This window comes from Diadema antillarum, unplaced genomic scaffold, assembly GCF_040938485.1.
Source record: "Diadema antillarum isolate AM-2024a unplaced genomic scaffold, OU_Dant_1.0 scf00000012, whole genome shotgun sequence".
Taxonomy (NCBI): domain Eukaryota; kingdom Metazoa; phylum Echinodermata; class Echinoidea; order Diadematoida; family Diadematidae; genus Diadema; species Diadema antillarum.
The window spans coordinates 555,454-581,315 of NW_027270901.1; the positions used below are offsets into that span (position 1 = coordinate 555,454).

General features: G+C 38.2%; 1 protein-coding gene across 1 annotated transcript; it reads left to right on the forward strand.

Annotated features, from left to right (window-relative positions):
• Positions 1 to 5,550: 5,550 nt before the first annotated feature.
• LOC139720892 (polyadenylate-binding protein 2-B-like) lies at positions 5,551 to 23,659 on the forward strand. Its single transcript, XM_071632225.1, has 7 exons — positions 5,551 to 5,646; positions 9,989 to 10,151; positions 11,055 to 11,237; positions 12,766 to 12,872; positions 13,844 to 13,931; positions 15,342 to 15,490; positions 23,559 to 23,659. Exons 2-7 carry the CDS (start codon positions 10,020 to 10,022, stop codon positions 23,590 to 23,592), a joined length of 693 nt encoding a protein of 230 aa, XP_071488326.1. The 5' UTR covers positions 5,551 to 5,646; positions 9,989 to 10,019; the 3' UTR covers positions 23,593 to 23,659.
• The last annotated feature ends 2,203 nt before the right edge of the window (positions 23,660 to 25,862 follow it).

The following is a 25,862-nucleotide window of genomic DNA, read 5'->3' on the forward strand; positions in this document are numbered from 1 at the left end:
GACCACGTTTTTACTGAGGGGGGGTCAATTTGACCCCCCCTTCAGATCTCGGCCGCCGATCGCGCGATCGCCGCGAAATTTTGCCTGAAGATAGAGATGGATGTCAACTACAAGATTACATGGTCATACAATAGAAAAATATTGCCTTTCTATTTTTAATAAATTAATTATGCAAATTTGTGCATGAAATCATATTTTCACCTATAACTCCATTAAAAAGACTGGAGGATTGCTAAACTTTTGTGTCAGAATTCCTCAAGACACATCAAACAATTTTCGTGTAAAAAAATAGCACAATCGATATCAATTTCTTTTGTTTTTTATTGTTTTGTTAATTTCTTATGTATTTTATTGTTTTTTCGACCTTTTGTTTTGTATTGTTTTTTGCCAAAATTTGTTGCAGGCACTTTTTCAGGCTTATCTACACTAGAATTAATTAATTTCAATGGTTAAAAGCTGAACCAAAAACACAATTTGCATTGGATTTGCACACGATATCATGAATTTGAGCTGTTTTTTGGTTGACATGCATATGCAAAACATTACGTAACTTCAAAACGGTGTACCCGGACGTCGCAAATTTAGTCTCAAAATATGCGGGAGACTTCAATGAAAAAAGTCGTGAAACGACGCGGCAAAATCTTTGCGCGTTGCGAAATCGTGGCGCGAAACGTCGAGGGGGGGGTCAATTTGACCCCCCCCCCCCCCCAGTTAGAATAGGGTTAAAGGGACACGTCTTTGCAGGATGGAGGTTTGATAGTTGGAGATGACAGTATATTTCTGCATTCCATCAGAGCAGGCTTCTAAAACACCCTCGATAAAGGGAAATGTGTGTGTTTGCTGTTACGATCGTGTAGACATTTTTCCTACAGCTTTTGATAGTTTTTTTTTTCTTGCTTACTCATCATTTGGTTAAACTCCTGAATGTCGCAAAGACTGTCATAATACAGGAATTATGCTTATATTTCAATTTTCAAGAGAGTGTTCCTCATCTGTATGTTCAGCTCTTATTCATTTGTAACAGTCATTGTGTGGTATGGTATGTAGAACCTCCACATAAAGCTGCACTTTCACTGATGAAGGTGTGTTTCTTACAGAAATTTGGTGCATTATTTCCACACATATCATTGGTTCTGTGTTTTCTCTATTAATTAAGCAAACACATAATCCAAATGGTTACAGCAAAAGGTACGGAGGTTGCCCAAAGAATTGATATTCGATTCACAGCCTGCAAGATAGTTTCCAATTCTTTCTTTCTAACTATGTATTTGTTGTTTGAGGGTGGGTGCTGCTATTTCTGTTCTGTATTTATGCAAATTTTCTGCTCAGAATTGGGATTAGGCACCAGTTGCAGCATATCTTGCGTATTCTTCAAATTCTTGTAATTTCGTCTTCAAAGCAATGCAAAGATGTCATTTCAATACTGTTGGAAACAGTGGGAGTGAGGAGGATAACTAGCTTCTGACTTTGTCATTAATCTTGGGTCAGTGTGTCTCTGTATGTATGTATGTATTTATTTTTTAACCTGTTAAATTTCTTTGGCATCAGCATGAAATGCCAACAGGCATACTTGACCATGTTCAGGTGAGAAAGAATGTCATTTCTTTCTTCTTTTTTTTTACAGCATTGAGAGTTGCTAATCAGGTTGCATGATTTTGTCCATATTTCACTTTACTTTCACCATCGTGACTGATGTATTTTGTTGGCGTTACAGTGGCTTTATCAAAAATGTAGTGAATGTGTGACAGGGGTGTTCTGTTTTCTAAGATTGTTATATTTGAGGAATATTAACAACAGGTATATTGAGAATCCATTGATTTTTCTTCTGAAATGAGGTGGTACTTGCTGTGTTGTATGTAAATTCTATTCAATCTATGCTGCAGAAAGCTAAAGGAGGCTGAAATACTTGCAGTTTATACATGATGCTCTTATTTTTGTTTTTCTTCCCGACCCCGTTTCCTTTTGTGAATTAATTATATGGCTACTCGCATTGTCTGTTTTTTTTTTGTTTTTTTTTTCAGGCAGTCTATAGCCATAGTAGAATCTGAAAACCTTTCAAGCCATAATGCCCCTGAAAATTATGTATAGCTCTTGTACAAAGTGAATGCCCTGAAATCATCAATGTAATTTATTGAATTTTTCAATGACATTTTCAACAAAATTGTAATGGTGATGCATTTGTGAGATGCCAAGGACAGGAGGATGTGGAAACGTCAAACCATTTGGCAATATACCATATAATCTTACTCTTGTTTTTATATTCAGTACTTGACCGTGTACACGTAGCATGTAGTGTGCACTATGTACATAGAATTTTGCAAAAAACTTTGTGACCTACGTAGTTTTGTAAGTCAGACAGAAAGGGGGCTAATAAAGCTGGGGAATTTATGAGAAGCTTTTCTTGTACAATAATGTGATGTTTTTAGCATTTCTCTTCTGCCATGCCAAACATGACCATTCCAGTGATAGGCTATTGCTCTGTGCTGGACTTTGACTATGGAATTTATTTATACACCAGAATAATGTGATGAAGTGGGCTTTGTAAGAAATGACGCAACAGTGTGTTTGTTGAAACGTGACAGACTAAATTGTGAAAATGATGTCTGATCTTGCTCTACTGTTATTTTCAAGTGATGGTAGCACCTTGCTACTGTATATGCCATATATTTAGCGAGTCTAATTTTTTTGTGAATCGGGACTTCTCGACAATTTTGCAAGTTGTTAAATTCGCGATTGTGGAGTACAGTCCTGAACAGAGAAATGTATGCTTGCACGCACATTCATGTCGGGATCGGAGTTAATACTTTGGCATGTTTTTAAATTTGCAAATAGCACTCAACATACGAAATTCTCAAAAATGAAAGCGTTGCTAAATTTCGGCATATACAGTGTAATCATGTGCACACCTTACCATTCCCAAATGTATTGTTTTGACATATTGTGATCTGGAGCCACCCAGATTCAACCAGATCCAATTTTACCATTGAATTGAGTTTTGCTGTTGTTCATGACTATCTAAAATGGGCCGCAGTAGTTACATTAGATTTATAGGAGCCATGTAAAGTGTGTCACCAAAATGGATTCAATTTACTTGGCCTATGGTGTACAAATGTATAAATGCCTTTTGCATTGTTGGAAGATTGTGATGTTTCCCAGCAATATTTCCTAACAAGCCATTCATGGGACACAGAGAGAAGTTATGTGTAATGGTGAAAAGAAAAGTTAACAAACTTCAAAAACCACTTCATTGTTGTAGGTTTGGGGCCTTTTGGTGATTAGGAATGGAAGATGTTACCTGTAACTGTCTGACAAGGTATGTCTTGCTCATTACCTCCATATTTAGGGTTTCTAACATTTCATTGTCACAAAGGCAGTTATTTGGATGACAGCTGCCTGCAAATCTCAAGTAGTACTGGTATGGGTTTTGAAATGGGTAAAGGGAAACTGACCTATCAGTATTAGACTTGGCATATGTGCTGTGACCTGGCATACTTAGCTTCTATATCATCTCCTGAAAATTCCCCACTTGGCCATGTATTATGACTATTTAGGGTCAATACCTCATTAAGATAATCAAGTGCCACGTTAAACTAGGTATCTTGTAGCCAATCAGAATCAAATGATACTGTTCCTTCTCTCTCTCCCTCACTCCCCCTTTTTTTTCTCTCTCCTTCTTCCCCTTCCTTACTGGGTTTTCTATTCCTCACATGGTCGCTATTTACAACAACTTCTATGTAGTAATCCTCCCCCATGAGATAACCTTTTCTTGTACATGTACTTCATTTGTCAGGAAGTCGTACAATACATCATTATCACATGGCAAAGGGAAATGTGTTATGAATGGGAAAAAGACACAAAGACACAAAATACTGAATTTTTCTTTGAACTGGAATGGTATGGTTGCAAGTGTAGAGGCTTTAATCCAGTAGAATTTGGGTACAGTGTATGTTTGCCTGCAAATAGATATTCATGAGGTGCAAACCTGTCTCAGAACCTGATCGGCACCAACAACTTGTGTGCTTCGCAAGGTCGGGATTCTCCTATGGGACTTGCAGAAGAAAAATAGACCACATGTTGCCATGGCAGCTCCTCCTTTCAATTAAGAATGAAAGGATGGTAGGAGGTATAGGCCATCTTGAATAGTTGTGTAGCGATCAAAGCACTCATACAATATTATCGATTCCAAATCATTTGTACCATGCTTATATCCATTCAGGGATGTTATTAAACTAAAGGGACATATCATGGATGTGACTTGTCTTATTCCTTCACTGTTTTAGACTCATAAAAGCTTTTGCTTTCCATGGGACGTGAGGAAGAAAACTTGTACCTCAGTTGTGTGTTGGAACGATTTTCATTTGTCTATATTTTACCCCATTTCTTGTCTGTAAATTTGCAAAACAGGCTCTTCCATCATTGGTAAGCATTATTGTGCATTACGCTTGTGAACACTTTCATGTCCATAATAAATGGTTTGAAATTCAGAGAAAACAAAAATCTGCACATTTGTATTGCTTGAATGTACATGTATTTAGCAAAAATTTTGTGTCTGTTGTACATGTAGATTGTACCCTAAGTTGTGTGTATGCTGTGTTGGTGTCACAATGAATGGTATCATTTTTTTTTTCCTAAAACCACATAATGTGTTACTCCTTCATGTGAGATCTGTAACATGCAATGTAGCAGAGACTCCAACTCTCCTGCTTTCGATGGGAGATCTCCCGCGGAAAGCCCATTTTTGCAAAATCTCCCATTCTCCTGGTTGAGATGCAATTTGTCCTGCCCTGGCTCTGTGTGTCCCGCTTGAAATGATCTTGTATATAGAAATAAGGCTTCATAGCATGAGAGAGCATCTGGAACCCTAGAGCTTCCAGGGTCCTTAAGCGGGTCCTGGACCCCGGCCGCAAGGGACTTCATGCTTCATGCACATCAAGTTGGAGTCTCCCGTTTGCTAGGGGTTTCAGGCGGGAGAATCTCCAGATCAGAAGGTGCTTGGGGTTGGAGTCTCTGATGTGGGTGTAAACAAATTCACATGGTCATAAACCTTTTAGTATACTCAGGCAGGTGTCTATGGGAAATGCGTGTTGTAGCAAAATCAGCCTATTCTCAACGGGTTAACATGACTGCATAGACACACACACACACACACGCACACAGAGACTTGTATGTATCAGTTCTGAGCATTAAAAAAGAATGCCCTTTTCTTCAAGTACTAGTACTGGTAACTGGAGATTTGTCAGTATGTGTTTTGCTATCACTTTGGTAAAAAAAGAACCATACATCAAGATGAAAAGAGCAGAGTAAAGAGAGACTTGTTGGTTTTTATGTTTGAAAAAAAAAAGAGAGAAAGTGTGTAAGTACTTGCATTCAACATTCTGTGGGCTATTTACCATGTGTATCAGTACCTCTTTGCAATCACTGCATGCACAAACAGCAATATCCAAGCAGGGTTTCGTATGCCCTTAATTTTTTCCGGTGAACATGTACGATATATTTCAGCTTGCCGGCAAACTGGTTTGTCGCCATCTCCGGCAAAAATAAGTTAACGTTCAGAAAGATCCACGCGTGGCTTTCTCCGAGCACGGAAAACAGACAGATTGTCCTTCGTAATTCTCTATTTTGGGGGAAAGAGACACTACAAAATTGGTAAGTATAGAGCCCAATAAATTTAGCATATGATGCAGCAAATAACAGGATCATATTTCTATTTAATTTTCCGGTGAAACATTCAGACCACTCGTCTGTAGCACAAGGTAACAAAGGCAACTTTGTATGCATTCGTGTGATTACCGAGACCGGTACCTTTCAATGGCGTGTGCTGCACGTTAGTCCCACATGCTGCGAACGCCTGAAACCGTGCGATGCAACGAGTTGCACCAATCTTATCATCGACGACGATGTAGAATTTTACCTAATTTATACTGATTAACTTATAGCTTGTATCTATTTTGCAAATTGCACTTAGTAGAGGTAAAATTAGTGTCACATACCACCTAGAATAGATCTATAGAATTCTATGCTGTAAAATTTAGTTTGCAGTGCAGTTGTGATGAGCATTTGATTTGAAGACTAATATTTTAAGTGTGACTGTGTGATGTTGACCGAGGGACATGTTCCAGCAATTTCACTTGCTGTTCAGTTCAAGTTCAGACAAGGACCACCCAAGACTGAAGTTATTTTGATTATTTTTTTTCTGAATGAGAGAAAAGAGAAATTAGAAACCAAGATCAGACCATGCTGATCTCTGAGCACATAATATCAGTCCGGGAAACCCGCTCATGAGGACCGCCCCCGCGTACGAGGATGGTCCCTCCTCATGAGGACCTCCCCCCGCCTCATGAGGCCCCCCGGGGAACGCCTCATGAGGCCCCCCATTCACTTCTTATTCATTTCACATCTGACGTATAAATTGTCGCAACTTTGCACGGTGATTTTTTGTTACACACACATGTCCACTATCCATGATGAAAAGAAGAAAAAATCCTGTCTGTTTTTTTTTTTTAAATCGAGTTTTAATCACCCGATGCAGAGCGCCCATCAAAACACGGGCGCCAGCGCGTTCGCACAATGCAAGACTGCCGCACCTAGCGGCCTGATCCGACTAAATATTTTCGATGCTTTTTTCTGAGGCTCTCACCTCTCCGCGCACGAATTAGCCTCGTGAAGCTGAAGTCTGACATCTTTTTACACAAATTCGTAACGAGAAAAATTAAATCAGTACTAACCTGATCTTGTCCATATATTCCAAATTACTATTCCACACTGATAGAGTAGGTGGGTAGATGACATACTCCAGTTTGTTAGCAAAATAATCACTTTGTAGGTATGACGAGTTCACTTTCTTCGTCAATTCCGCCCACGATTCCGCCGCCCGCTTACCGTTTGGGCGCTTTCTCTGGAATCATCCCGCGACGCGACGTACGTCGCATCACATCACGCATCCAGCACACATACCAGTCTGGTACTTAGTATGTGCTGGATGCGTGATGTGATGCGACGTACGTCGCGTCGCGGGATGATTCCAGAAAAAGCGCCCAAACGGCGGAATCGTGGGCGGAATTGACGAAGAAAGTGAACTCGTCATACCTACAAAGTGATTATTTTGCTAACAAACTGGAGTATGTCATCTACCCACCTACTCTATCAGTGTGGAATAGTAATTTGGAATATATGGACAAGATCAGGTTAGTACTGATTTAATTTTTCTCGTTACGAATTTGTGTAAAAAGATGTCAGACTTCAGCTTCACGAGGCTGATTCGTGCGCGGAGAGGTGAGAGCCGCAGAAAAAAGCATCGAAAATATTTAGTCGGATCAGGCCGCTAGGTGCGGCAGTCTTGCATTGTGCGAACGCGCTGGCGCCTGTGTTTTGATGGGCGCTCTGCATCGGGTGATTAAAACTCGATTTAAAAAAAAAAAAACAGACAGGATTTTTTCTTCTTTTCATCATGGATAGTGGACATGTGTGTGTAACAAAAAATCACCGTGCAAAGTTGCGACAATTTATACGTCAGATGTGAGATGAATAAGAAGTGAATGGGGGGCCTCATGAGGCGTTCCCCGGGGGGCCTCATGAGGCGGGGGGAGGTCCTCATGAGGAGGGACCATCCTCGTACGCGGGGGCGGTCCTCATGAGCGGGTTTCCCGGACTGATATGGAGCATAGGAAAGTAAAGTGCAAGCCGCCCATATTGGCCATTTCTTGACCATGCGCCATACAAAATTACTTTAGACTGTCCATGCTGGCGTCGCGTGCGGTCAAATGTTGGCATGGGAGGTCGAACCTTGTTGTGGGTTTTTTCTTTAAACAAGCTATAGATGACGTATAAAAAACCTATAGGTCTACCTGGTCCCAGGTTTGACCTCCCATTCCAAAATTTGACTGCCCTCAAAAAGCATGAGTAGGAGTTATCATGTATACATGTAGCTGGCAGTCAAATTTGGGATGGCACATTATGGTCGAATTATGGGCGGCTTGCTTTATTCTCATGTAGACATGCATGTCACCCACTGGCCTTTCAAACGAGCCTACTTTGTTCACTGTCTCATACACATATTTGACTGAAAATAATCTGTAGATTGTGTGCTTACTGCTGTTGCTTGTCTTGACACTGCACTACTATTAGTATAAGTGTAGACTAGATATTCTCATGTTGTGAATTTACACTTTCTCACAAGAACCATTTTACCTTTTGAAGGTTTTGCCCCAGCTGCTTCATTAAAGTAGAGTTGATTACCAGTATGATGCAGTTAGAAAATTCAGTATGCCAAAAGACATTGACAAAAAAGAGAGAAAAAAGAAAATTTCGATCATATCCATACCTCATACTGCCCAACATTCTCCTGATTGAAATCTGTATAACATGCTTCATGTTGAACAGAGTTACTTAGAATACCAAGGTAAGTAATTTCAACATATATATCTAGGCTCTGTCTCAATGTTGAGATTGCAGTTCTGATATTTCGTTTCATTTATTTCCAAATTCTCATTAAAAAGCAAAGAACAAGGTGACAATGATAACATTACATTAGATAACAGTATACATGTACAAGGAAAAAAATACAACACAATGAAAGAGAGAAAGAAAAAAGGTTTGAAAAAAATGAAAATTCTAAGAGAGGAAATGGAGGAGCCAGCAGAGGCCATTGGCCTTTCTATGGCTGTGCTCCCACTTGAGATTTTGTGTACATTATAAGATACGCTTAAAAAGAGGAAAAGAGAGAGAGAAAAAATAATAAAACAAACAAACTATAACTGGGGAAAAATATATATATATAAATATGGTAATATAAATAAATAAATAAATAAATATATATATATATATATATATATATATATATATATATATATATATTGTAGGCATTATGTAGACATTTGGTTAAATTTCTGCAAAGACTTCAATTGTAGTTAGGCAGCAAGTACCAACATCTTTAACATCTACGCTTAAAAGAGGCAAGGGATGGACATAACTTCATTTCATCAGGCACAGAATTCCTAACATGTACTTCTTGTAACAATGTAACATATCTAAGAAGAGGTAAATATAAGTTATCAGGTTGTTTGATGTCATATAAATGTACATCTCTCGTATATTTGAAGGTATTATCAAAGATAAAGGGTAATAACTTTTGAGTATACATATACATAAATAAAGCGGTTTGTAAGTTACAAATGTCAAATATAGTAAGAAGCTGGAGCTTTTAAAAAAGAGGTTGAGAAGGTTTTGAAGGTTGAGAGTTTGTTATTGCACATAACAATGACCTTTCCCTTTTTACAGATGGTGTATTCGAAAGGTTGAAAGTAGTACATGTATTTGAGGTAACCACCCTTTCTTGCAATTGTATTAGTATTAGATGTCTATAAGCCAGTTCGTAGTTCCACTTTGCGCATGAGCAGAAAAAGGTCATTTGTACCAAGAGGCACGTCGGTTTTTAAATTCACTGAGATAAGCATCTGTCAAATTATGATTATTCATGTCATCCTTGTAAATGTTGCTTGCCAGTACATCCACCTGACAGCAAACCTGGTACTTGGCAATATGAATAAAACAGTTTTTTAATGCATTCAAAGCAAAACAGTGAAATGGATGCTTCCCCGATGGCTGATTGACGGACCATTCTAGTCACCTGGTCTATGCAAGTTCATTTATTATTTGAACACGAATTCCATGAATTTTTACGTCTGGTAAGCTTCCCGGTACGAATAATGTCTCTTTGAAAACGATTAAAGTGCCTAACCTATTGAGAAAAAAGAAAGGTCATTTGTACCAACGTGCCCATGAGCTAATTACGAACTGGCTTATTTCATTGTATTAAGGACCGGTATGCAATATTCAAGCTTTGACATGGTTTATCTTTTGTTATATACCCCACTGGAATATTATAGAGCAGAAAATAAGAGCATTTTTTAAGAGCAGAGAGAATGGCTTTGACTGAAATTGTAAACATCTACTAATTGTTCGTCTTCTGATATCTCCATTCCCTGAGCAGAATAAGTAGGACAAGAGACAACAGTAACATCATGGCTGAGTTGGACACTGTCGGTGACTATGGGTCATACATACCTGATGTTGGAGGGCAGGACGATTCCCTTCTTTCGCCTTCTGACAACACACTAGACCAAACAGGGGAAGATGGTGGAATAGAGGACGAGGTGAGATGATCAAGGCCCTTTGCCTTACGCCCATTGATCAGCTTTCATCCAAATGGATTGCCCACATAATGTTCATTTGTTCTGCCTTGGTTGAAATGGTTTTTGTATGTATTGTTTGTCTTCCTGTGTCTCTTAGCCAAGTTGTAATGTAAACAAGAATCTGAAACATTTTCATAGTCTTTAATTGTTTTGTTTGTTTTTAGAAGAGGTCAGAAATAGGCCAAGGAAAGACTGATAACATTTTAATGATGACGAATATCTAATGACTGTCTTTCAAACTGCATTTTTTTTAAAAATAAGTTTGCATAACAATACAAAAAAGAAGCTCTGGTATGATGGTCCTAAAATCATTGAAAACGAAACAGAAGGGGGTGGGGGGGGGGGGGTATCAAAAGTGGGCTAAAGAGGGTAGTATACAAAACTAAGGTGAAACAGCATTACTTCGCTACACATTGATGGTGACCCATAGTTCAGAGCTGCCAAGCCCCCCCCCCCCCCCCCCCATTCTGCACAAGGCCCCCTCAAAATTGAAATTTCTTTTCATGTCCTGACAATGGAGTACAAAAGCCTTCCTGCTTTAGGTATTTTGGGCTATGGAGTTGCATGTAATGGCCAAGTATCATCTTGCGTGCTCTTTGAGAATCACTGTTGGACATGTAGCATACATATACCTGTAAGATTCTTGTGTATTGATACATCAAGTAGGCCCTTGAAACTCCTTTGCAGTGTACCTAATTCACTCACTTCAAACATGACTTCATCAAAATAGTATATAACCCAGACTATCAGCCTCTTGTGTCTATGCACACAATGCATGCCTCCCACCCCCCAAATGTTTTGACGTACTCGTACAGATATCTTCAACATGATATGTGCTATGTTTGATTTTTTACATGTGTGTAGGAGCTGGAGGCAATTAAAGCACGTGTACGTGAGATGGAAGAGGAGGCAGAGAAGCTGAAGGAGATGCAGAATGAGGTTGACAAGCAGATGAGCCTGAGCTCTCCACCCGCAGCCGCCCCCGCCACCCACCTCTCGCTGGAAGAGAAGGCAGAGGTTGACTCGAGATCAGTCTATGTTGGAAACGTGAGTCCACTGCCACCTATTGAAAAGCGTTTTCTGTTGTGAAGAATCACGCCCTTTTGGTGCCTTCGTGGTCACATCAGTCATGAAAAATTGTGCACTTAAAGATAATAAAAAGTTTTGGTACCTCAAAAGCTTCCCTGAATTTCCTTGTCTTGGTTTGTGTTTCATGTTAAAGTACGTTGTCTGTGAGAATTACTCGCCCCAAAGTGCTCTCATGTCTTAGTAATCATGCAATAATGGTTTCGTACCAGAGCCGACGCTGACCAGCGTCGATAAATATTGTACGAAACCACTGACTGCGACCAGCAGCGTGCAGCCCATTGTACGCATAGCTAACTGCGACCAGCAGCCCCATACGCATAGCGTAATGGGGCTTCGCATTGTAGCATTCAGGATCATGACAGAATTAGTATCGCGGGTAAATGTCAACTTAAAATCCAAAAATTTTTTCGATTTGAAGACTTACCAATTAAGTTGAAGTATTGAAAACAGGCTTCGAACAACGTTTGGTTCTGCCAATAGTCCCTTTCTGTTCGAATTGATGACTGAATGTGACTCGGTCGAGAGGACCTTGGGAGAGCTACATACACTGGATACCATGGCCAGCGCATGCGCACACAAACATCTTATCTGTTCATGGATTTGAAATTTGTGTGCATGTGATGTGTTCGCATGCACTGGCTGTAGTATTCAGTGTACTGTATGTAGCTCTCCTAAGGTCCTGTCGACCGAGTCACATTCAGTCATCAATTCGAACAGAAAGGGACTATAGGCAGAACCAAACATTGCCCGAAGCCTGTTTTCAATACTTCAAGTTAATTGGTAAGTCTTCAAATTGAAGAATTTATGGGATTTTAAGTTGACATTTACCCTGCGATACTAAATCTGTCATGATCCTGAATGCTACAATGCGAAGCCCGATTACGCTATGCGTATGGGACTGCTGGTCGCTATGCGTATGGGGCTGCTGATCGCAGTTAATTGCATAATTACTAAGACATGAGAGCACTTTGGGGCGAGTAAGTCTCACAGTGTTAGTTATATGAAAGGTACTTTAACCTGAAACACAAACTAAGACAAGGAAATTCAAGGACACTTTTGAGGTACCAAAACTTTTTATTATCTTTAATTCATGGGGAATTTCCATATCCACCCCTCCCATGTAACTGATGGACACGGAGGTGCAAGGACTTTCTATGATTTTTGCGCACAGAAATCACCATGGACTGTGTATTTATTTATTTTATTGTTAGTGGAATGAATCTAAAATTCTTCTGTTAACACTTTACTGTGTGACTGTAGAGTTTGAATGTTTTTCCTTAAAGATTTCATAGGATGATTTAGCCCCCCTCCCCCCCCCCCCAAAAAAAAAAAAATGAAGAAATAAAATAGTGCAGATCACTCACCATTGAGTCATGTTGACAAAGTCCAGCCTGCTTTGAGTAGGTGACTGCGTCACGGCAGTTTACTGACATTATCGAGCCTGGCTGATGTGCTGTCATTGAAAACTGCATGACTCTTGTTTCAGGTTGACTACTCGGCCACAGCAGAAGAGTTGGAGCAGCACTTTCATGGCTGTGGCTCAATAAACAGAGTGACCATCTTGTGTGACAAGTTTACTGGCCATCCAAAGGGGTAAGCTATGTTCTCAGTCATCCCTGGCCCTATTCCTGACAACTCGTGATTTAACAGACCATAAGTCTGGTCCAAGGATGAATTTTGCATCGTCACCTTCTTCTCATTTCTTTTCCTTCTTCTTCGTCCCCCCCCCCCCCTCTTTTTTTTTTAATGGGGGTTGGGGTTGGTAGTGGATAGTTTCTAAGACCAGGGCCTGTTGCATGGTTAATTTCCAGGCATATCTAATTCCATTTCATCTTCGTAGTTTGAATCTGTCAGAGAATATGAGAGCTTTGCTACTGTGATCTTGTTATTGCCAATCATGTTCTATGTCTGTGGCCAAAAATTTATTTATTTCACCTCAAATTTAAAGGGACTGTGCAGTACTGGTTGAGGTGAGGATTCAGCTTGTAATGTTTTGCGAGATATTTAGAAACTGCTGTATGAAATGTTAAAGAGCATACAATTCTAAGGGGAATCAAAAGTTTGTTTGATGAAAATCTGTTTTGAAATGACTGAAATATCTGAAAACAAGGAAAAACAAAGAGATCCTAATAGAAGTTGTGGCCTGTCAATTTTATTAGGATCATTTTTTGGATATCTCGGCCATTTCAAAGCCAATTTTTATCAAATAAACGTTGAATCGTTCATGAAGTTACATGCTCTTTCATATTTCATAAGAGGTTTCTCATTATATCACCAAAAAATGTTATAAACCTGAATCCTCACCTCAACCAATACTGTACAGTCCCTTTAAATCAGAAATCATCTTATTTAAAGATAAAACTCAGAAAATGACAACAGAGTTGATTCAGATTTGTTTTGGAGTACATGATGTTTCCATTTGCTTAGAGTTCAGGTGAAGAGGGGCATCCCCAGTTCCTGTCTCCAACAGAATTACTCATGTTGTCTTGTTAGTGTGGAGGAAGCAGTATTGTAGTTACAGCATAGCATTGAACGAAACTTAATAACATTTTTACCTGTTATAGTTTTGCCTATGTAGAGTTTGCTGATAAGGACTCAATTCAGACTGCCTGCGCACTGGACGAATCTCTCTTCAAGGGACGACAGATCAAGGTTGGTCCATTTTGAGTACAGTATATGCCATATCTCAAGCCATGCTTTCTTGAATCGGGACTTCCCAGCAATTTCGAGAGTGGTTAAATTTGTGATCGTTGAGCGAAGCAATGAAAGGAGACATGTATGCATACAACTTGCATTCATGTGAAGGTCAGAGTTAATAATTTTGCATGCTTTGAAATTCACGAATAGTACCCGACTGGCAAATTTTGCAGAAATAATAACCTTGTGAAATATATGACGAATACAGTAATTAAAGTGCTTGTATTTGCTCTTGTATTTGTTGTTTGATATGTTTGTTTGTTTTTTGTTGTTTTTTGTGTGTGTCTGAAGAGTCTTGCCTAATTATTGCCAGGACTTTCTGTGTGCTAGAAAAATCCCCACAAAAAAAAAGAGATAATTGATCAAAATATAAAGAATAAAGAACAACTTTAGTAATGTAGTATTCTTCCTATGTAGCAATGCTGAGAATCAGTCTGTTGAATTTTGTAAATTATGTTAAAGATGTTGCCATTCTATGCAACAATAAGCACATCAGTGCTCAAAGAATTCCCAGGATATGTGTGTGAGTTCCACTATCTATGTTCTCTTTACAGAGGCCTAACTAACCCTATTAAGACCACAATCTCTACAAGCTATTGACATGTACAGACAAGTGACCCAGGGTCATGTCAGAGCTGAACATATTATTAAGCATTTGAAAAAGCCACCTGTGGAAGCTTGATTATGGGTGGTCAATTATGTATAATGCAATTATCCATTTTCAGATTGACTTTGTAAAAAAAAAAGTAACATCAAAGCATGCAGAATGGAAGAAAGTTATGTCGGTTGGACATAAAGTTGTAGTGTTGTGTTACAGAATGTTATAGTTTCACATGTTCTTTAAAGGTAACTGATGACAGCCTCACATCATAATTTGTTAATTGGTTCTCCACATAAAGCCCCATGAAAATCTTGTTTGATTAGTAATCCAGCAACAACAACCACATCCCTTTGTAACAGTTATTTCAGCTATATGTTATAGTGGCAAATTAATTTCATGCACAAGACCAATGCCATGTATATTTTGCCTTTGATTTCATTTCCATTACGGAATTTACTGACGCTTTCTGCACAGGTCAGTAGGACATTTAAAAGCACTGACGTCATCACCCTTATTTGGAATTTATATATATTTTTTTGCAACTAATATCCCTGTTTTTTAAACACATGACTCTAAAATGCTATAACTGCATTTTATATGCGATTTTCATACAATTGCTATCCTTTTGCTTGACTGATTTTACTTGGCCAACTTGAATATGGAAATACATTGAACTTTGGTGCCGTTGTGGATTGCAGTCAGTACTAAGCTTGTTGTAACACCTGATCATGATATCTCTGGTCCTGCCCTGCCCCCCCCCCCAGGTGAACCCAAAGCGAACAAACCGTCCAGGAATCAGCACTACCGATCGCCCACCTCGGGGTGGATTTGGCGCCCGCGGCCGTGGCAGGGGCCGCTACGGACAGTCTTCGTATGGATATGGAGGCTACTACAGGCCAAGGCAGCGATTTAGGTGGGTTGCAAAACCAGCTACATCATGATGTGTATTTTCAGTACTGTATAGTACAGGAAAAAAAAAAAGGTTTTTAATCTTATTATTGTTATCGATATATTTTTTCTTCTTTTTTTTAGTGTAATGTCTGATACGAAAAGTATGTTGTTTGCTTGTACATACAGATTTTAGATGTTTCAATAGGTACATTTGTGCAAGTTTAAACTGGGAGAAAACATCATGAAGTTGGTCTGGATAACCTGGATAATTGTATAGTTAGTCGGTTTTGCTGCTCCTCGCCAAGATCAAGCATTTCTAGAGCAGTTCCTTGAAGGTAGTAGTATTTATTAGTGCTTTCTTCCAGTTCTGGTTCACATACAATTTTGAGACACACACATCAAGCTGTGCTGGTTTCCAGCAATGTCTGAGCTGAATGTTTAGTTTAGTTGCCCCCTTGCTTGTTGAGACCTTTCAAGACAGTAGATCCCCATTGCATACCTTATTTTGTTTTAGGATTTGATGAGAATGCTATCAGAATGGCACATTTTAGTACAAAATACCAACAAGTCAGGCAATGAGAAATTCACATTTTCCTGTAAGTGAATGTTGAAGGCATTTTCCTGTTGCCTGCAGAATCACAGGTGTCATTTCGCAAGTTAGTGTTATCTTGTGACTTCAAATTATGATTGCAATCTACAAGCTTTTACATGCTTAGAATTTACCTCTTTCTGACCCCCACCTCCTTATTTTGAAAGTGAAGGCTAAAGGGACCCCTTTCCAGGTGTCTTCCATATGGCTTTTGAGCTAAAAAAGGCTATCTAATTTCCAATATGAGTGTGACAATGTGATTCTGAGTGGAACACTGGGGTATTAATTTCATATTAAGTTCTCATAAGTTCCTGAAGCACTATACAGTTTGACCTCTGTTATCCAGTCATGTCTTACCGGCACCTGTCCATGTAAGCAGTTTGGCCAGATATGGGAGAAGCAATGTTTATGCACAGGAGCATTAGCTGCCGACTCAGTGGTAGCTAGGTAGGTAGCATACACCACAACAGTAGTGTATATATTACTAGCCTACTTATTTAAAGTCATAGGTTGTTTGTTTGGGTTTTTTTTTTACTGAAATTGAAACACTTTAATGTAAAATTCAAAATGTGTTTCTGCTTGGAATGTTATAGGTAAATTGTGTGTGTTTTGTAAGAGTTTTAATCAAATTTGAAATCACTTCCCTGTCTTCACTGCATGAACACATCCATATGAAAGAGGTGTTTGGATAAGAGATGGCCAGATAATGGAGGTCGGACTGTATGTTTTATATCTCCCATTATACTCTGTAAAATTAAGCCAGTATTTGTAGGATAACCATTATGGCTGCAAGGGTATGGTTCATGTCCGATTATCAGTCACCATACGTAAACAAAACGAGGGTATATTTCTTCTTTACATATGATGACTTGGTATTGTGCATTAATGTCTGTGTAAAATAAAAATGAACCAAAAGAAAACACAGAAGAAAGAAGGAGAAACTGATGTATTAAGGCAATACTGATTGTACGAAAGCCAGTAGTAGTATTTATTTGTCACTATTATTTGATATTTAAATGAAGAGGCATGATTCGCTTTTTGAAACCCCTTTTTTGTGCTGAAGAAGATCATTTCGTCAGGTGAGAACCAGAAGGGCTCTATCATGTTCTTAGATTTGAGCATAAGTAAATGTGAAACAAGGATGTTCATAAAATAAAAAGTTTATTTAATTAAAAGTGGGTAGGCTTATAAGCATTGTTTCAAATGTAAGGTAAAATAGTGCCCTTGTGGTTTTAATTTTTAACATTTTACTGAAAATGGAAATAATCAAAAATTGACACCTTAATGCGGAGCAGATTGAGCTCTGCAACATCATGATACCAATAACTCAATACACCCCAAATAGCAATAAAGCCCTTCTGGTTCTCAGCCAATGATTTGATGTTTCATGCCAGAGGATGAAAAGGCAGATCGGATCTCTTCTTCATTGCCGCATTCATCATTGCATACATTCATACATCCAAGACTGTCTATCAGAATGTTGTGTGATTGTAGCAGGGGTCATTGCCAGGATCTAGTTTCAGTGGACAAGCTACATGAAAATGGTAGTTGGTGTTGCCATGACAAGTGTGGCTGCAGAAATATGGCAAAGTATGAAGTATTCCCAGAATGTATATGCCTTGTTCTACCTTGAACATTAAGTTGTGCCAAAAGGTGCTGTCTAAAGTGAAGTCCACCTTGTGTATGTGTCTTTGTGTGTGTGTCCTCCCTATCAAAAACTTGCTTGTATACGACATCAGAGGATCAGAATATGCGAGGTTTCCCTTACTCCTTGTTGATTTTCCCCACATTATGTGTTATGATAGGGATAAGGTTGATGTAGACATGAGGTACTGATTCAATTTACCCTGAGCTTGACAGATTCCTATGTACATTTACATAATCTATTAAATGAAGTGCCTGAAAATGGAAGAAAACCCTGCAAATTTGGTGAGCTATTTGTAAAACAGTTGTAAAAAAAAAATGAGTGAGTTTGATATTTTCATTAGGAGGTGGCTATGTTTGTGATAATTAAGGATTAGCTCAAGGAGGAAAAGACAAAGTAATGAGTTAAAATTGGTAGTGATCAAGAGAATGATTTATTGTTCTGAAATAATCCTGAGAAGTGTCAGCTGTTGAAAGACTCATTGACCCTATAGATATAGTAGAATGTAATAAAGCTGTACATGGGCTGTTTCTTTCACCTACAACTAATCATACTTTTTGTGTTGGATTCAACAGTGGTAGAGAGGCTGGTTCTCTCTGTTTGTGAAGAATGCTGTTCCTTTGCAGTAAAACTTTCACCTATCACATGTGCCAATAGCATGGTTCTTGCTAGCTCTCTTGGAGTACTTAGTAAGTAGGAAGGAAAGAGTACCTCTTTTTCTGTGTTTGGCAAATCAGATGTGAGGGTCTGTACCCTTTACTTTGCAGGAGTTATATGCTGCATCTGATGTATATAAGCAATTACTCTTGTAAGCTATCCCTATTGCTTTTCTTTGCAGTGATACAATGTGTTTCTTATTTACCAGTTCTCTGTAACATGGTTTTGTTACTTGTGGGGGGGGGGGGGGGGGGGGGTGGGGGGAGGGAGGGGAATGTTGCTACATGTTCAACAAAATCCCAAGTGAGCAGGTTTCAAGTATTAAAACTCAGTACCTTTGTCTGGGGCGGCGAGCTTTGTGTGATATATATGCTGAAGTACTTAGTGAGCAAGACTGCATCCCTAATGAGTTAATAAAGAGTTTTTGTGTCCAAATCAGTATTGTAGATGCCCAATGTCTGTGTGGATTGATTATCCACTGCCAAATGCGCAATGTAGTCGTTTATTTTAGTGACTTCGTAATCCTGATTTGCTGTTATTTTCGTAGAGCTAACAACTGTGAAGCAAATGTTGATATGGGTAGGATTCTCAATATTTGTCATCATCAAAAGGTTGTCAATGCATTAAAAAAAAACCACACTAAATGTGAAGAGAATTTTATGTATTTCTAAGTTGCGCCATTGAAGAAACATTTATTTTCAAGATCAATGGCCAAATATGCATGCAAACTGAAATACGCTTCTAATATGTGTTTGTACCCCATCATTCATTTGGAGGTAATACTAATACTATTACTGAGGAATGTACGGGACTGTGGAGAGATCAGAGGTAATTCAGGTGTTTGATACATTTTCTGTATGAGATATATGTGGTATGTTGACTCTGAAATGCCAATGATTGTATAAAATGTCAGTGCTTCACACCAACCCAATTTTTATCATATCTACAATCAAATCATTAGATGGTATTTTCTGTAGTTCAATTTCTAGTCAAAGACTTAACTGTAAAGTGCTTCTTTCATAAACACATTTGACATTACCTTGCTTCAAAACAAGGATTATTCAGTGGGGTCAATACTCTGTAGCAAATGCTGTCTGTTTAAAGGTGTGTATTTGGAAAGTTGAAGGTTTGTTGTTTTTTTTTCCCTGTGTCATGATTGTATACCAAGCAAGATACATGTAATACGTGTCGTAGACATATGTCATTGCGGTATGTCGGACCTGTGTTTGTTCGCATTTTGCAGAGATGAGAGGGATTAAGTGATAGCTACAGTAGAGTGTGTTACGCTATTTGACACATTGTTCTGCCTGAAATGTATGAAAAAGAAGCAAAGTAAGTCAAGAAGCCTGAACAGTTGATCTACAGGTACCTTCTACCTCATACTGTGTACTTAAGGGCATTTAACATCATTACCGTAATGGAGCAGAGAAATGAAAACTGTTATGTGTTTTTTAACGGTATTGTATGATTTTTTTTTTTTGTTTTTTGGCCACATTAAATATAAGGATGTACCTTGGGAAGCAAGTTTAGTTGATATGACTTAATACTGATATCTTGTGGTGTTTGACTCATTGTAAGATTATGTCAAAGCATGTATGCCATTTTGTGGCTTTGAGTTTTAATCTTGTCTTTATTTTCCATACCAAGATATCATTGTATAGCAAGTATTAGATATTATCATGTACACTTGTCTGTCAAGGATTAAACCAGGGTCAACGACCCGACATAGTGTTAATATGCCAGATGTGGTAGAGGGGTGTGGGATTTCTCCATTTATCCCTGTGGGGACATTGCAATGAGGATGAGAACTATGCACGAGCCACTCGAGTGCTACCTGACACTCGAAGTATGCAGCAAGGTCTACGGTAGATGGGCTGTAGGAAGTTGAACTCATGATAGATTGTGAGTTTGTAAGATGCAGTAGATACCACAGCTAGCAAAGACTTGCAAACATGTATTCAATAGTATTAGGGCTCTATGCTCTTTTGTTTTTGTTTTCTTTTGATGCATACTGCCAGTTTGTCATGGTTCTTTGCTAAGGCAGCTCAACACTGCTTTGTTATGTGATGGGGAGGGGATGGTTATGTGGGCAGGCGTTAAACATGTGTATACTTAGATTAAAAAACACTTGAGAAGACATAACACAAAGCCAGCACCAGCACCATTCAGTGTCCAAGGGTTGAAAGTAATTCAAGAAAGAAATTACAGACAATTTGAAGAGAGCCCTCTGGGGGTACAGTTGAATCCAACATTCAAGCGTTATGTAGCATACTGGCGCAAGTCCAGGCTGAAGTGTCCCCTCTCATTTTCCTTGTTTTGTTTGTTTGCTTGTTTGTATGTTTGTCATTGATAATGTTATATAAAGCAATATGATGGCACCAAAGCAGATCAGCACTAGATGAGAGACAAGGTTTAAATGATTCTTAGCTTCATCTTCATATTTGTAAGCCATCCTCTAGTTAGTTTGGAGCTACCCTGAACAGCCGGTGAAAAGTTTTTTTGTGTGTGTGTGTTCCACTATGCAGCGTGGCATCAAAAGTACAAGTAAAAGGCCCAGTGAGGATTAAAAACAACACTATGATGTGTTTCATGTCATTATGTGTTAACCATTAAAAATCACGCTACAGCTTCTATACATTTAACTTTCTTTTTGTCTATGATATGTTCTTATGCTGTCTTGGATTATTAATATCTTCTTCTTTTTTTTTCATAGGGAAGAAATATTGCCCATGTTGATTTTTTTTTTTTCGTTATATTAAACAACATGTATTGTCATGTTGATTTTTTTCTTTATATTATACAACATGTATTGTCTGAATGTAAATTTACCTGTCCTATCCATGTCTGTTATTTATGCAGGAGTGTTTATGTTCATGCATTGTAGAATGTAGCAACCACCAGACCTCATCAGTTTATGGCATTGAATTGGGCATGACTTGGAGAGCTGGTGGGTGTGCATGCAATTGTACAAGTAGTATCAGATATATCTGTAATCCATTTTGTTGTTGTTGTTGTTGTTTATCCCCCAGTTTCAACGTGTCTGATTTTGAATTTCTAAATATATCACTGGGGAAAGTGCAAGTAGATGCATTGTTAATGATAAGATGCATCATGGGAAGCCCTGTGTCGGCTGAAACATGCTTTTCATGTTGCCCAAAGCCTGTGTACTGCCAAGTGTGCCATAATCAGTGTGGCTAAAAACCTATGAATGTATTTGATTTGGGGAAACTTGTGGAAAACTAGGAAACGTTTTCCCTTTTCTATCACAGATTTTTGAAAGGAAAACTAAAAAATCAAATCATTCAGAAATTTATATAGGCACAAAGAGATCATCTTTTGACTACAAAGTGACAGATCAATACTGTAATTACTGGTTTCTTCATTTGCTGAGTCAAGGAAGTAGATGAAATATTTGTGCCCACATTGGTGCAGTATGGCAGTTCCATATATACAGTATGTGATCAAGAATATCTGTCTAGAATTGAATTCATTTGCTCTCTCTTGAAATGTATTCAAGTTACTTCTGGGCATTACTGAAGAGTGCAGCAAGCATTGAGCCGGAATGGGAAGATGACATGAATAATATGCAGAGACTTTATTTTCAATATGTCTGTTCACGCATGACAGACTGCAACTCATGCCAATGATATGGCGAGAAGGTGTTAGGGCCATCCATGATTGTTTAATTCAAGATTGGATTTTTTTTTTTTTTTACATCATGTATGTATGCTACGAGTACCACAATATTGTGTCAGACCGTAGAGTAATTTGATATTGTGAACATTTGGTCTAGTTCTGTCATACAGTGGGGAATTATCCGATCTTTCCTCCATTCATATGAGGTATTGAGTTTTTTTTTTTTTGTGAATTTTAATGTGTTCTTTGTAAATATGAAAGGCCTTCTCTGTCTTCCTACATGGTTAAATGTATGGATGTTGGTATAAGGTAATTTTAAACATCACTGAAAGTAGCATTTAGGTTGTTCTGCTGTGTATTGCTGCCTGTTAATTGTGACCAGAAGACATATAAGCAGTCTTTTGACACTGGTGAAAGAAAGATGTCAAACATGATTCAGACAGGATACTGTATAAGCTGTTATTTTTGCATACTGATATTTTTTGCAAATGAGGAGGTCATGGACATTTTCGCGAGATGTTCTCGCGAATTGACACCGATGCTATCGTAAGTGCACTATTAACCTGACGCATGGCGACATTATCTCATGTTGTTAAATTCCCAGTCCAACTGTGATTCGCAAAATTTGCGAAAATCAAATCCTTGCAAAAGTAACAGCTCATACAGTACATGTAATGTACCTGTTGTATGATGTGTGCCTGCTTTGTCTTGCTGTAGGTTTGACAATGGAAGGAAGCTAGATATTATTGTTTGAATGCTTTTGCTTTGCAAGTGTTTGCCAACCCAATATTCTCTATTCTAATGTTTAGTATGCCACCCAGGGCACTTGGAAGAGATTTCTTGTCAAGGAGACATACACTGTGACTGAGAGTTTATTAAGAGCAGAATATCAGATAAGTGGTAGTAAGCGCAGCTGAGCATAATTTTGTGGCAGCAGAGAAGGAAGTTTATGTTTTTGACATATTCTGATATATGAAGATGATATGACACAGTAGTACCAAGCATTTATGATATTTTCTCCTTTCTTTATGTTTGAAATTGTATACCCATTTCTGTTGTACGGACAGAATATTATTAATCAATAAATTGACATAATTACAATTCATGATCTTTTTTTACTTTGTGTTTGTCAAGCTAAAGGCTTTTGTTTATGCATACTTGCAGTATGAATTAGCCACAGAAATGCATAGATCTGCCGTTGTGCATTTATCTTCCATAGAGAGGTGGATCTTATCTGTGTATAGTAATCTGGTTGTGTGAAGCTAGCAAGAATCCTACTGGTGTCTGAGCAAGGTCAAGAAGAGGAGAGTTTGTGCTAACCGGTGTGCAATATGCAGGGAAGCATTTTTTTTTTTCTTCTTCACCGCTGCCTCACCTGGATTCGCAGAAGAGGAGTTACCCAGCAACCAGCACAAATAAGTCTGTTTTGTGGAGTTGCCATGCCAAACAATGAGCTGATTTTGGGATTTGATGAAGGTGAGCATTATATGTTTCCCCCAAAGAAGAATGCCAATTTGACAGCACAATGTGTAATTCTCATTCTGTCTCTACCTCTGCCTACAGGAACCGACGATTCACTCGCTATTCCCCCTACTGAACATCGGAAGACTTGCAAACTATGCCCCCAAAAAGAGCAACACAAAAGCCAACAGCACGCATGATAAAACAAAAGCAAAGTAGCTAGACTAGTCGTATTTCAGAACTCAAGCTATATAAATTATTACTCGTGTGAATGATAACCTTACAAGCAACAGATTATTGTTTTATATGCATGATGAAAATATTTGCTGTTGTATTGCTAGGTTGCAAGTACTAGTATTCAGTAACTGCAACAGTTGCATTTGCCAATAATTAAGGACACCATCTGTATCATACTTTAATACTCTAGTAGAATATTGCTGTTCTTTTCTTATCTCCGCTTAAGTACTTTTGTCGCATTTATTGATAACTTAATGAAGCAAACACTACATTTTATTTCTTTTCAGGTTCATCTGATGCTAGTTATCGGATAATGTGAAAATAAAAAAAAAAGAAATGAAGAAAGTAAGCTAAAAAAAATATGACAGTGAAAATGAGAAAAAAAATCATGAAAAGATATGAAGGAAAAAAGAGAGATAAGAAAAAGAAAAGCAAAATCTGAAAGATTTGAAGAAAAAAGAAAAACAAGAAAATAGACTAAAAAATATTGAAAAGAGAAGAAGAGAGAAAAAAAAGAAAGAACAGAAAATAAGAATCACATGTAGGAGTCAAGCTGAAGGGAGGACTGGTGTAACGAGACACGACTCTTCGCTGCTCGCTTCATTGGATCCAGCACATCTCCTTTGGAAGGAATATATTTTGGTGTAAGTATGCGTAAAGACATGGCCAAGACACATTTTGAGTATTCTGTGTACACTGTACATCTGTATATCTGAAACTTTGTAAACTTTGTGGCGCTTTTTTTCCCCCGATTACAACCCAACCAATCATTTTTCTCTACTAATACCTGTGATGCCATATGTGATTATTGGTCAATTTGAATGTAAGGGGGGGGGGGGGGAGCCTTGCATAACTTTAAACATGAGCTTATGTCGTGAAGAGTTCCTTAGCATAAGGTGCTAGTCCACTTTTGATGTTTGTTTTTGTTTTTTTTTCACATGCTTCTAAATGTTTTCATACAATAAATGTATGTCCCATGGGATTACCCTCCATAACAAGATAAAGAAAGTGTGCCTCCGAAAAATCTGTCTACACTGATTCTTAGAGAATATTTGGGGGGATTTTGTGGATCAAGCAACAGCTGGAACAAAAATCTTAGCTTGGTGATGTACAACACTTTAATGTTGCTTTAGTGACTCCACACTGTATTTTATTTAATTCTTTTCTGGGATGATATGCTATCTCTACACATCCTTCTCTTGTCTCCTCAATCTCTCTAAAGAATCTATTTTCATAGAAATGACACATTCACAGCTAATAATCAAGTAATATATAGGTCATCTGGCAAGCTACAGAGCAAAGAGAGCTAGCCAGCCTGGCCTTATTCTGGGGTCAAAGTGCAGTCAAGCAGGCACACAGGTTTCTGATTGGATCCAGCTGGATTTAACACCTTTTGGAACAAAACATAAATTGATATAGCACCTTTTGGAACAAACCACATTTTTCATTGCCTGATTTGTCCATTTTCTCACAAGAATCTCATGCTTTGAAGAGTTAACTGTATGAAATTAGTGAAAATAACACATTTCTGTATTTTAAAAAAAGAAGGAAAAAAGACTTTCATGAAAAATGGATTGAGCACCTTTTTGAAAGGAACTCTTCACATGTAAACAAAGTGTTTGCGAAGTAGGCCTGCATGCAGTTTTGAGTCTGTCACACAAGAATACTACATATGTACCATAAACATTTTGTGTGTGCATTCGTATGCTTCTGTGATTTTGGATTTATTAGGTGATCCGAGTATCCTCTCGTTTTTCTAGGAAATATACAGATTTTCTTTGTATGCATTCATGTTGAGTAATTCTTCTATTTCTGATTGAATAATTTAATAATAGGATGGTTCTTCTTACTCCAATTATTATCAGGCAATAATTTTCTGCTGAGGGTTGTTAGACTCTTGATATTTTTGATGAAAATTTAACGAAATCATTGCAGAAACCATACATTTTGCACATGTAAAATAAAAGTGTGAAAGTGAGAACAAAAATATAGATTACAACTTTTCGATAGTACTGAATAGCAGCTGTGACATACTGCTTTTTAATCACATAAAATTAGTTGTTTCTCTTTAAGCATGTGAAGTGGAATGCACCAGTGTATTTCATGGTATGTACTGTTTTTCTCTTCACTTTTAAGCCTAATTTCGATATTGTCCAGGTGGAGAGCATA

Excerpts from the sequence above, each read along its gene's own strand:
- LOC139720892 (XM_071632225.1), top strand. The coding sequence starts at position 10,020 with ATGGCTGAGTTGGACACTGTCGGTGACTATGGGTCATACATACCTGAT. Across the intron at positions 11,238-12,765 it reads GATCAGTCTATGTTGGAAAC|GTTGACTACTCGGCCACAGC; the intron begins GTGAGTCCACTG and ends CTCTTGTTTCAG. Across the intron at positions 12,873-13,843 it reads TTTACTGGCCATCCAAAGGG|TTTTGCCTATGTAGAGTTTG; the intron begins GTAAGCTATGTT and ends TACCTGTTATAG.